Below are 13,119 nucleotides of genomic sequence, written 5' to 3' on the forward strand. Positions count from 1 at the left end.
ATGTCCAACTTGGTGGCAAAACCAGCATCCTGAAAACAGAGTTAAAAATATATATATATATATATATATATATATATATATATATATATATATATACACAGTCATTTCAACTAACGTTGTCAGTTCAAAGCATGAAGCTAAAAGACAAGACCGAAAGTTTACGTGGGATTTTTATGAATAGATTCATCAAAATCAGTCATGCCTGGAGAAAACAATAGGTTGTAATTAGCAGTAGAATGACCTGCACGTGCAGGGATGATTTTGATGAAGTTATTCATAAAAAAATAATCCCACAAAACATTGCGGTCTTGTCGTTTAGCTTGATTTTAATGCGACAACGTTAATTGAAATAGCTGTATATTAAGATTCAGCTTTCTGCATGTAAACTGAGTAGATAAAATATATAATATGGCTCTTGGATGATCTGGCTCCTAGAATAAACCCACCACCTAATTATTCCCCTAATATACACAAAGACCTGCAGACGTCTAGGTCCCATTCCCTTTTGCGACCAGTGGGTTGTTTCTTAAGGACGGTGCCTACTAATAGCGAAGTATTTTTGCCCGGTTTATCACTATGCGGGAAAAGCAGATCTTGGTAACGGCTACTGAAATCCAAAAAGAAAATTGGGGGTAACCACGCATTTTCTAGAGATAACTAAGTAACAATTATTCTAAAAAGCAGCAAAATACAAAGCAATGTATGGCGCTTTTTTCCGAATTGAAGCTTTATTATCTCTGAAATATGCATGGTTACCCCCAATTTTCTTTTTAAATACCAAGAGCACTTGCTAAGTTCTGCTTTCTCCGCATAGTTTTAAAGCGCGCAAAAATATCCCTGTAATAGTAGGCACCACCCATAGGTCAAACCCGAGTATCTCCAGATGCGCAGAACGTATGCGCAGTAGCAATAGTAGGCACCGTCCTTAAATGTTCCACAGAGTTGTTAACAAACAAAGGTTGTAAGACAGGGCCTACAGTTTATCATCCTTAATGTGAAATGGTTATTTAAAAGTTAATTCACTTACTGTTCTGTCCATGTTGATCTGTAATTCAGAAATAAAAGACAGTTGTTATTCATTTTAAGACTGCATGTTGGGAGAGATTTATTTTTAACTTATAATAAACAACTAATGATTGATTGAAGTGTTTTTTTACCCTGTTTATTTCCATCCATTTCTTTTTTCTTTTCAGTCTCTTCTAAAATAATATTTCAAAAAAAGATTTTTAATAATGTTCTTTTAAAGCTTTAACTGTACATATGACGGGACTAACATGAGAAAGTCAGTGGGTATATGCAGCAGATTCTCCCCTGGTGCCCACCCACTAACCAAAAACCCTAAGGACTCTGGGTATCCTTCCCTTTGCGACCAGTGGGTTGTTTCTTAAATGCTCCACAGAGTTGTTAACAAACAAAGGTTGTAAGACAGGGCCTACAGTTTATCATCCTTATTGTGAAATGGTTATTTAAAAGTTGATTCACTTACTGTAATGTCCATGTTGATCTGTAATTCAGAAATAAAAGACAGTTGTTATTCATTTTAAGACTGCATGTTGGGAGAGATTTATTTTTAACTTATAATAAACAACTAATGATTGATTGAAGTGTTTTTTTACCTTGTTTATTTCCATCCATTTCTTTTTTCTTTTCAGTCTCTTCTAAAATAATATTTCAAAAAAAGATTTTTAATAATGTTCTTTTAAAGCTTTAACTGTACATATGACGGGACTAACATGAGAAAGTCAGTGGGTATATGCAGCAGATTCTCCCCTGGTGCCCACCCACTAACCAAAAACCCTAAGGACTCTGGGTATCCTTCCCTTTGCGACCAGTGGGTTGTTTCTTAAATGCTCCACAGAGTTGTTAACAAACAAAGGTTGTAAGACAGGGCCTACAGTTTATCATCCTTATTGTGAAATGGTTATTTAAAAGTTGATTCACTTACTGTAATGTCCATGTTGATCTGTAATTCAGAAATAAAAGACAGTTGTTATTCATTTTAAGACTGCATGTTGGGAGAGATTTATTTTTAACTTATAATAAACAACTAATGATTGATTGAAGTGTTTTTTTACCTTGTTTATTTCCATCCATTTCTTTTTTCTTTTCAGTCTCTTCTAAAATAATATTTCAAAAAAAGATTTTTAATAATGTTCTTTTGAAGCTTTAACTGTACATATACATATGCATGTTGGGAGAGATTTATTTTTAACTTATAATAAACAACTAATGATTGATTGAAGTGTTTTTTACCTTGTTGCTTTTCATGTTCTTCTATTTTTTTCTTTTCAGTGTCTTCTAAAATAATATTTAAAAAAAAAAGATTTTTAATAATGTTCTTTTGAAGGTTTTTATTGTACATATGAGGAACTTACGAGAGAAAGGTCAAAGATGATCGTTTTACAGAAAAATGACTTATTTATTATGCATTTTTGTTATAAGCTAGTTATCAGTATTCTTACCAGCAGCGCTCTTGTCTAATTCCAGTTTTGCTACAGAAAAAAAGAAATGAAACAAAGAAATGAAAAAAAACTTAAACTTACTTAACAATTGGGATACTGCTTTAATTTTTATTCAGGAAAATGCGTTCGCGGAGATGATAGCAGTTTGATAGCAGTTTATTGTGAAAATATGCTTAGTTTTTACGCTTTAATAATCAGAAAAAAAATAATCCCATACCTTTCTTCGTGTCACTCTGTTTATCACTAGAGAGAAAACAAATTTTTAGCTCAAGAGAAATGAAAACTTAACCATTAGGAAATTCAAATTAGTTTAAACTTACATTTCACCGACCATTTTACCTTCCTTGGCCGCCATGGCAATATTCAATGCGATTCCCGCCCTTATAACTGGGTACCAGTTTTCCCCGCGACACTAGTCCCAGGCCTTATGTTTTTTCAAGATGGTGGCTAGTGTGATTTTGCTGTGCAGAACTAGACTCGACGTTTAGCGCTTATTTACCAGTATCAGGCTACACCTGCCCAAAGAATATATTCTCATCACTTTGCAGACCTAAATTACAGATCGAATTCCAAGATTGTGCAGAAAATGGCTCAAGGTAAAGCATCGAGTTACTATTATGCACCTATCAATGTTACGCCCGAGGGGGGGGACCCCGGGCATATGTGGGGCATTTGACTTTTCAGAAGATTTTTTGGTCAAAGTCCCCACCGTGGGGCCCCAAAACTGGGTCAAATAAGATCAAATATCCCCACCTTAGGGAGGTAATATCCCTAAAGTTCATAGTAGTTGTTGTGTATATTTTACAAATAATTGATATAAATTGCCAAGCTTTTTTTTTATATTTTAAACTCCTTTGATGCTTTGTGTAATCCGAGGAAAATAATCAACAAATCTAGTATTTCACGTGAAAAAATCAAATATAATTGTCTCAATCTTACAGGAACAACGCGAGCTGTATACCATGTTGAGCTTTACAAATCTAGCATTTCAAGTCATACAATCAGATATTTTCTCAATCTAATACGGAAAAGAATGTACCATGTAGAAAATACGAATCTAGCATTTCAAGTGATACAATCAGATATCATTTTCTCAATCTAATACAAAAACTGAATGGACCTTGTTGAGCTACACGAATCTAGAATGATACAATAAGATATCATTTTCTCAATCTAATACAAAATCTGAATGGACCTTGTTGAGCTACGCGAATCTAGAATGATACAATCAGATATCATTATTTTTCTCAATCTAATACAAAACCTAAATGCACCTTGAGCTACGCTAATCTGGTCAGCACAGACGTGACTAGCTACCAGTCCTCCTCGCAAACAAAAGCAAACGTCCCCACCCTGGGGCCCTGATTCTAAGTCAAACCCCCGAGGGTGGGGAAGGCAAAAGAGGTCAAATGCCCCACATATGCCCGGGGTCCCCCCCCCTCGGGCTTAACATTGATAGGTGCATTATAGTTTAAGAAACGTCGGAAATTATCACGTGGTCTTGTTTATCTTTCATGTTTTCCAGTTTCTTACTAAAACAGAGTACTTTTGGATTAGCATTAATGGGCAGAATTATTCTGCACTAGTTTCATCCAGGTACAAACACGAATCATACGTTTTTCCTGGTCAAGCTTTTGTTGGTTGATGAAGCCTCAGACCTGAACTTTTTAATTCTCATTTTGTACTTTTCAAGCAGAGGGGTTTGTTTAAAAAAATTAACATCAAACAAAATAAATTCTACGAAAGTGTTTGTACATAAGTTTTCTAAGACCTCAGAGTGCTCAGAGTGTAGCCATTGACCTATTCCAAAACTGAGATGTGAGCCGGTTCTCCTGCATTCACCATTATTATCTGATGATTTTCTCTATTTATATTTTCTTTCAGCCAGTGCTGTCTTCAAAGTTACCAGTGAAGACCCTCTGTTCACCGAAAGTATAAATATTTTCATTTTAGTGCAAACAATTCACATCAACAAGAAGGTGTTTAATTAGACAGGGTTTAGCTAAATGAAACTGATTGGTCACACAAAGTTGAACCCTCGGATTTGACATTCAGGTAAACGTTGACTCGTGCTTGCATTTGTGTGAAAACTGTAGTACTTCAAATTCATCTTTGACATGTTCAGCATTTGAATGGAATTTGTCAACATCCAAAATGGTCCTTCCAAAAAGTCCCATTAAATGAAAGAAAGAAATTAAACAGGTTGGAAAAACATTAAAAATGACGTGTTAAGACATAACCGATGTGATGTTTGATGAAAGGTTAAAGGGGAAGTATCATGGGGTTTTTCGTATCTTTTATTAAAAATGATGAAATGAGACCTTCAATCAGCTGCCAAATAATTCTAGAATCACGAGAGGAAAGAAATCAGCTCGATTCTTGAAAGGAATGACTCGTGATCTGTTCTAGCGCATTTTGGAAACAAAAATGCGAGAACTTGAAAAACATTAGCCTAATATTTTTCAAGTTTCAATCCATTCCGACCTACTCCGTCTCTGGTCAGAGGCACTAATCGACAGTTTTATTGCACTGGGGTGACTATTTATAACAAACTTGACAATTTTTTCTTTGTTTCTGCTGACAGACAAACATTTTTAAGTTTTGAAAAGACAGCAAATTTGCGTGATACTTCCCCTTTAAATTCTCCTTGTCCTTTGACAAGTGAGTAGGAGGATATTTCAAAGGAGAATATATCAAGCAATTTATCAGAAGTCATGGAGGGCTTTTGCACTAGGGGTTTCGGGCATGAACATAAACACAGAGACCTGTGTTTGACAATCGCTTTTAATGTGATGTTTCATAAAATAAATAATTCACTAAAGGAATAATTTTGATAGCACTTAACATCATTTTAAAAATTCAGGTACCTTAGAACATGTCTCTATAAGTCAGTAAGTCAGGGACTTGTCAGAAATAAGGAGGGGGGAGGGGGGGTGGAAAACAGGAGAGTGCATTTTCTTTGCTCAAAAAGAAAAGCGTTCTTTTGTCTTGTTTCTCCAATGCAGAGACCACTTGTATGTTCATCACAGGTTTTAATTCAAGTTTGCTTTATTAAAAGTACTGAATGATTTTCCTTTAACCACTGAATATAGAATTCGGACGTTTTATTTATCCAGGGGAGGGTCATGGAATTTTAGGACGAGTTCAAAGGGAGGGTCGTGACATTTTAACCCCCTTCCTTGAAAGGTTCATTTTTATTTTCATCGCTTCACTGAAAATCTTAAAATCCCCCCCCCCCCCTCCTAATTTCTGACAAGTCTCTCAGTTGAAACATATATAGCCTCTTTTACTGCCTGGTGGGTATTGACTTGATAGAAGGTTAAATTCTATTTTTCTTTGACAATTAAATAAAAAGGAGAATCTAGCAATTTATCCAGGCATTTTGTAAACAAATATGGAGCTTGATTGAATAAATAACTGTGCTTCCATGACATGCCTGTTTGTCTGTTTTAATACAGTGGGTGAGAGAGGGAATTTGTTCTGTAATCAATAGCTAAATCTAAATTGTCCACAACAAAATAATTCGTTTAGAGTGTGCTATAGGGGCCGGAGCTCTCCACTGTGATTGCTTAGTCAAACTTTGTACAAACAGAATGAATTGAAAGCGCTATTCTCTCAACCCTCAACCATTAATTTTTTCAACCCTGACAAATCTCACTTGGGGTTTAAAATTACCCGTAGGGCTTAAGGGATTTTGTCGGGTTGTGTCAATGAACTTCATCCGAGGAGAAGCTTTGAATTATTTCCTTGAAGCCTGAATTGAAAGCGGTATTTTCTCAACCCTAAATGCAACCATTACTTTTTTTTCAACCCTGACAAATCTCACTTGGGGTTTATGTGGGGTTGTGTCAAAAATCGTTGTATCAACCCTCAACTCCGAGTCAAGTCATTCACAAAACACAAAACATCAACTTTACACTTTTATTATACTAGCATTATTATTATTTAACTATTTTGTGGATTTTGAAAACGTCTGACTACAAAGGCCTCAAAAACGTTCCCAACCTCGAATTTAAGCTGTCACAACACGCGGTCAACTGAAATGACTAACGGCCCGAAAACAATTCGTGAAATTAAGTAACAAGAACCTTAACGTAACATTAGAACGCTGCTTAAGCCGGATGCATTAATTGACTGGCAATCGAAAGCTCAGTGTTTTTAAACTTTTAACCAGAGAACGTTTTTAAAAAAAGAAATTTTTTTTTTCTAATTATGCCTGGTTACGCATCGATTTTTAAATTTTTTTTAAGTTAACTACAATTTATAGCAACTGAGCTGAGTGTTGTCATCTAGCTTAGGATAGTATACATCGCTATGACTAGGCGAAACACTCAGCCGGCTCAATTCTGAAACTAGATATAACTTGATTTATAGACACGAACATCAGCGGAAAACTATTATCATGATGGCAGTTGTTACCTATTTGAAGCGGGAAGCTGTTGATAAACTTCGGACGGATACCAGACATCGCGAAGGTGGTTAACAGCAAACCCGTTCAACACATTAACAACTTTAAGATCAAAATTCCTCAGTTTTTTTACTAACAGCACTAAGCCTGGCTAAACATGAGCAGTTTTATGGCCACCAGCCATTCGAGCCATAAATTTTTTAAACTTAACTACAATTTATAGCAAGCTGAGTGTTGTCATACAGCTAAGGATAGTATACATTGCTATAACTAGGCGAAACATTCAGCCGGCTCAATTCTGCAACTAAATATAAATTGATTTATAGACACTAACATCAGCGGAAAATATTATGGCAGTTGTTACCTATTTGAAACGGGAAGCTGCTTATAAACTTCGGACGGATACCAGACATCGCGAAGGTGGTTAACAGCAAGCCCGCTAAACACGATAACAACTTCAAGATCCAAATTCCTCAGTTTTTTTTTTTTACTAACAGCACTGAGCCTGGCTAAACGCGAGCAGTTTTATGGCCACCAGCCATTCCAGCCTATTCCTAGCGACTCATCATCATAATCTATCGGAGGCGTGTCATAGTAGTGCCAAAAGAAGCCCGCTCTGACTCTAGAAAACTTTACCGTCCCATTAGGGTAGGTGTATGTTGGTGCAAAAACCCTATAGCGTTGATAGTTGCGCACTTTTCGTTTCACATTTCGGTAACTTTCGTTCTCTTTCAAAACGTCGTAAAAGTTTGGACAGTCGACACCTTCAGCGAAATACTGGGCAGTTTGGAGAAATCCGTTCTGGTAGAGCTCGTACGTAAACACCGGTCCGCGTTTGGAATTGCGAACTTCCTTTATGTCCAGCAAGTATACAAGAAACGCGTTGACAACATTCGGTTTTATGAGCAAATATCCGCACAGTCTTACGAGAGACACGAGGTCGTATTGGAATGTCAGGTAATTTAGTTTCCACTCCAACATGTCACAGAGTATATGCACTGCCTCCGTCTCGAACGTTTCTGGTAGACACAGGTGCCTTTGGTCATGATTTTGTAAGCAAAGTGTGCACTTGCGCTCGGGTTCAGTGTGGCGGAGAAACGCGCAATAAAATTCGCTGGTGTGCGACAGAAGATGGAATGAAATCGAACGAGAAAAGTTTCTGCATGGCAAAGAGAGGACGGCCCTGTTATTACTGTCGAGAAATGTTTGGTACAGTTGAGGCAACAAGTCCATTTCCCTGAGCACTTCAAAAGACATTAGATCCGCCAGCGGTGACATCGGTCTAGCCATATTTGATGGGGTTATCTAATGCAATCAAACAAAAACATTGCCAAATTATTTCTTATGGACCTCACGATGTATATCGATTTTTGGTGTCCTGAGTTCGTATTCGCCATCAGAGTGTAAATAGACAATATCGATTGGATATACTAAAGCACTCACATTCTCCCTAAAACTTTTTCCCGCACTCAGTTTAAATTTACCAGGTGCTTCCTCCGAAAATTCGGCCAAATAGGCAGTTTTTCGGTCTTCTGTAAGCCTAATAACCCTACCTACAAAAACTTCAGGGAATTTTGCCGTCGAATTGGCTGCCACTAAAGCGACAAATTCTCCCGGGGTCGGTAGATATTCTACATTTCCCTCCTCGTCCGAATCACTTAGAACTTCAACGGAGTCGTCACCTACACTTCGAGAAGCCACAGAGGCCAATAGATCAAGCGCCCTGCTTTTCTTCTGGGCTAGCGGCCGTTCGTCGTAATATCTTTTCTGCGTTCTCACAGAATGTTTCATTAACGTGGCGAAAGATTCTCGGAGGGAGTAGTCGCCACTTTGAGGCAAGCTCAAAAAGTGATTCACCACGGCTTTTCTCATGTCAGCGGTAGTCAATTTGACGGAAAAATGTTTCTCGAACAAGGCCGATATGTAATTGGAGAAGGAGGTCAAAGAAAACGGGTCGCCTCTTTGATTGACAAAAAAATAATCGTGATCTTTCCCATTTAGTAAACGAGGTCTCATTTTAGTTTTATACATTTCAAGATAGTAGCAAAGGAATTTCATTGGAGTTAGGTCCGTTTTGTTTGGTCCATACGTTGCTCTCGTCTTATAAGCGTCTTCGATTAACACAACACTGCCGTCTTGATTGAAACAAATAAAATTCTGATCCCTCGATTGCTCCTCGTTTTGATCGTTAAAGATGCGCAGTGTAACGTATTCTTTGACGCGCCCGGGATTTGCCGAACAGTATAGTAAGAGCAAGCATAAATCCATGCAACTCCTAGCCTGACAAACGCCGGTTTTTTCAGTGACCTCCCATTTTAATTCTCGGCAAAGTTCTAGAAATTCAGAGTACACGACTTTTTCTACCTGGGGTTTCTTGGCTAATTCATCCACTCGATCTTTTCGCGATAGACGTTCTAATTGCCTTTGAATTGCTCTAATTTTTTCCGAGTTTTCACTTAAAAGATCAGAAGATTCTTGACTAGCGCGCGATTCAAGGGGTACTTTGTTGGCGCTTATGAAACATGTGATATATCGACTACAGGTAACTGCTTTGACACCACGCGTGTCCATCATGTACTTGACAAATTCTTGCACTAACGGCGGATCTTCGCAGTATTTCAAAGTTGGTTCAAGGCTTTTTACATTTTTCAAGAACCAAAGGAATGAGCCAAGTCTTTCGAGCATTTTGTTCAACGTGCTGCTCTGCAATGGACCCCCTTGTCGGTCGAAATTAAGATCACCCGAATAAAATTTACGAATTTCGGCTAATTCAGAGCGCAAGCGAGGTGACATCTCTGATTCAGGAAGACGTTGATTCGGTTTTTTTTTTAAACCACTGCTAACATCCGCAGTCGCAAGTACTGACTTTGCGCTAGGAGATTCGTCGCATGTAGCTGTTTCAGTCGCCGGACGACAAGGATCACCGAAATGGCAATCTTTCCGGATAGTGGCATCGCTATCGCTTGTATTAATCTGAGATTTTGAAGTAGATTGCTTCGGATGAGTGAAATCAATTTCATCGACGAACAACTCCAGATCGCGAAGGTGTCTGCTATCGCTTTTACTAGGCCCTACCAGAGAACTCAATTTATTTTGCGGATTATCTTTATCACTCACACAACTTTCACTTGTTCGAGCGAGTTCATTGCTATCACCAACGTTACTTCGCAAGAAACTAGAAGGAGTGTCTAAACTAGAAAAGCCTTGCGCTCTCAGTTCCCTACTCGTACTTTGAGCGTAACACGGATTCGCACTATTTTCCTCATTGCCTGGCAGGAAACTAGGTGGAATTTCTAAGCTCGGCGTCTGCTCTGTGAGACTGCTTCGAGGTTTTAGGCTAGAAGACCGAGTGTTTAAACTAGAAAAGCCTTGCGCTCTCAGTTCCCTATCCGTACTTTGAGCGTAACACGGATTCGCACTATTTTCTTCACTGCCTGGCAAGAAACTAGGTGGAATTTGTAAGCTCGGCGTCTGCTCTGTGAGACTGCTTTTTAGGCTAGATGGCCGAGTGTTTAAACTAGAAAAGCCTTGCGCTCTCAGTTCCCTACTCGTACTTTGAGCATAACACGGATTCGCACTATTTTCCTTACTGCCTGGCAAGAAACTAGGTGGAATTTCTAAGCTCGCCGTCTGCTCTGTGAGACTGCTTCGAGGTTTTAGGGTCAGGCTGTCGTCCGCTTGTCCTTGCAAGGAACTAGATTTAATGTTTATCCCCTCGCTATTATGCGCGGCACTGAAACTTCTTTGAACGAAGGCGGATTTGGCTTGAGAACTGCTTTCAAGTGTCAATGGAGTACCCAAAAAAGGCGCTGGGCCTTGTTCCCGGCCAAAATCTAGCAGCAGTCCTCGAAGGCGAAACAAATCTCGTTCGCTAATTAATGTAAAAGGATAAAAATTGGATGGAAGGCGTTCTTGCAAGGACAAACGTTCTTGAACTGTACATTCTATGATGTTAATATCCAGAAAACGCATCGCATTACTGAGATTTCTGTCTTCAATCGTACAGAACAATTTAGACCTCGCTTCTAGAAAACTATAGTAAATTTCCTTACCACGCCTAATTGCAGATAGATTTTCCATAGCTAACGACATCTTTTAAATCGAATTGTAATAAGTGTGAATAAAATTGAATTAAATTGAATTGAAAAGAAATGTCACTTTAGCCAGAATCGATAATTAACAAATAAAAACAGTAGCACATACTAGTAATAACAATAATAAAAGTTATTGGTTTTGGTGTTCTTACAATGCTATGTAGACGTGTTCAGCAAAAATTGATCTTGTTCTGGGACAGTCGTCTGCATGAAATTCAGCTTGTTGCTACACTAGTACGTGGAGCTGCAGTCATCTGCATGGCGGCGATATCAGAACTTCAAGCCCAAAGGTTCTGAAACAGACAGGAATTCGTCCAAATCAGTAAAAAGCTTTTACTTATACGATGAGCCTTTGTTTTCAGGGGCACCCTGTGAAACGTTATTTTAGGCGATCTGGAGTGGCTTTAAAGCTCTATAAGTTCATTTTAGGCAGCGCTATAATATTTTTATCTGTTTGGTCATTCTAGGAGTCTTTTCGAAATTAGTAAGGCATTTTTGTCCATTTCCCGAAAACCTTAGGTATTAATTCCTTTCCGAAAATCTTAGCTGACCTTTTTTTGGTACCCGAATCAACATTTTTATCAATCCAAAAACACTAGGCGTTAAATTTCCCATATCACGAAAGTTCGGGGTGAAAATTCCCTTTAGAAAATTGTAGGGGATTAAGGGCCTTCCGAACAGATAATTTACCGAAACGATACGTTGGGTGCCCCTGTGTTTTTGCGCGACCTCAGTGAGTAGAAATTGCGAGTCACAGAACTGGGATTAAAAAAATCGAAAGAATAATTCTAGTTCTGACTAAGAGTGAGATGTGCCGTGTTCTCGAATCCTTGCATACAGGCAGCCGAACAAACACTATTCTTAATAGGTACTCACCAATTTCTTTAACAGCCTGGCGTAAAGGTGCCTTTTCCTTGAGTCGAGATGAAACTTTTAGAAATGGATCTACGAACGAAGAGAAAAGCGCTCATAATTTGTTGTCGAGAGTAACCTAATTATAATTCAAAGTTTCGATGAATCTAACGCTTGTCATTATCAAGAATGGAAAAAAACTCACCGATTTCTTGCTAACAGGCGAGCTGCCAGGCTTTGCCTTGCGTCGAGATTGTTCAAACAGTTAACTAGCTTGTACAAATAAATCCCTGCCGAGAGAGAAAAGCCACATTGCATATAAGTATCTTAGCTGGGGAAAACACAGTTTTGATCAGTTTTTCATCAGAAATTTTGCTGTGATTGCGGACTACATGCGGTACTCACCAGTGTATTGCAAAGCTCGGCTTTTGTTTCCATCCGAAGCGCTTGGTACTTTTTACATCCTGCGGCCAAGAAAAAGTCAAAAAACATGCATACATATCAGAAGACAGCTTTTTGAAATGCACCCGCTCAACATCGCTTGAATTTTTCCTGGCCTTATGCTGGTTGCAAGTAAATGAAGAAAAAGACTATCTTACCAAGTTACTTCTAATGGTGATAGGCCAAAGTACAAATTCAAAGCAAGGAAATGAAGCTTTTCATTCAAGTGGCGTCACTTAAAGGAGTTCTCTGATTGGTCCGTGTTGGAAGAAGAGGCACGGTAATGATAGACTAAAACAAGAACAATGTTATCAATAGTGCAAAGTGCAATCTGTGAAGTGTGACTTCCGGCTATTTGCGTATGACTCAAAGAAGGTCCGCTTCCGACAGTGTACTGGGGCAACGCAACCGCCCATTTGCAGCAAAGTACAAGTGAAGGTGTCAGTCAGATAAGGTGTTTTATTGTACGGATTACAAACGTCCTGATACTTAAAACGCGCAATGTTTTCACTCGTACAAAATTAATGAAACCAAAAAGGTTAACAGTGCAATGATTCCTACTGCGGGCAATGACCCCGGATCGCAGCGCAAAAACATCTTGTTTCCTCATTAACTAAGGGTTGACAATTGCGTTGAAGGAGAACACACAAGGGGCAGATTTCAACCCGTGTTTTCGAACGCCGGGTGATAATTAATAAAAGGCCCGAAAATCAATTAAAGGGGCAAATTCCAACCCGTTGTTTAACAGAGAGTGATAAGAATAATGAATTTAATGAATTTAATGGTAAGTATTCCATCCTCTTCTTGACGCCCGCTACTATGTAATAACTATTTACGGGGGATCTTTACAAAAGCTCAACAG

At 38.5% G+C, this 13,119-nt stretch overlaps 1 protein-coding gene and 1 long non-coding RNA gene across 3 annotated transcripts; both read right to left on the reverse strand.

Annotated features, from left to right (window-relative positions):
- Nucleotides 1–6,425: 6,425 nt before the first annotated feature.
- Nucleotides 6,426–10,341, reverse strand: LOC146448603 (uncharacterized; the record flags this gene model as incomplete). Its single annotated transcript, XM_085102424.1, has 1 exon — nt 6,426–10,341. A coding segment is annotated over one exon (2,136 nt), but the record flags the coding sequence as incomplete, so codon positions are not given.
- A 63-nt stretch (nt 10,342–10,404) lies between these two features.
- Nucleotides 10,405–12,434, reverse strand: LOC146448604 (uncharacterized). Of its 2 annotated transcripts, XR_014861012.1 has the most exons (5): nt 12,416–12,434; nt 12,222–12,280; nt 12,022–12,106; nt 11,841–11,909; nt 10,405–11,257 (listed from the first exon to the last, which is right to left on the reverse strand). It is a non-coding gene; the product is annotated as an uncharacterized LOC146448604 (long non-coding RNA). The 2 variants fall into 2 exon arrangements; XR_014861011.1 differs by lacking the exon at nt 12,416–12,434 and having other exon boundaries at nt 12,222–12,376.
- Nucleotides 12,435–13,119: the final 685 nt, after the last annotated feature.

Source organism: Pavona decussata, unplaced genomic scaffold (assembly GCF_977016875.1).
Source record: "Pavona decussata unplaced genomic scaffold, jaPavDecu1.1 SCAFFOLD_868, whole genome shotgun sequence".
NCBI lineage: Eukaryota > Metazoa > Cnidaria > Anthozoa > Scleractinia > Agariciidae > Pavona > Pavona decussata.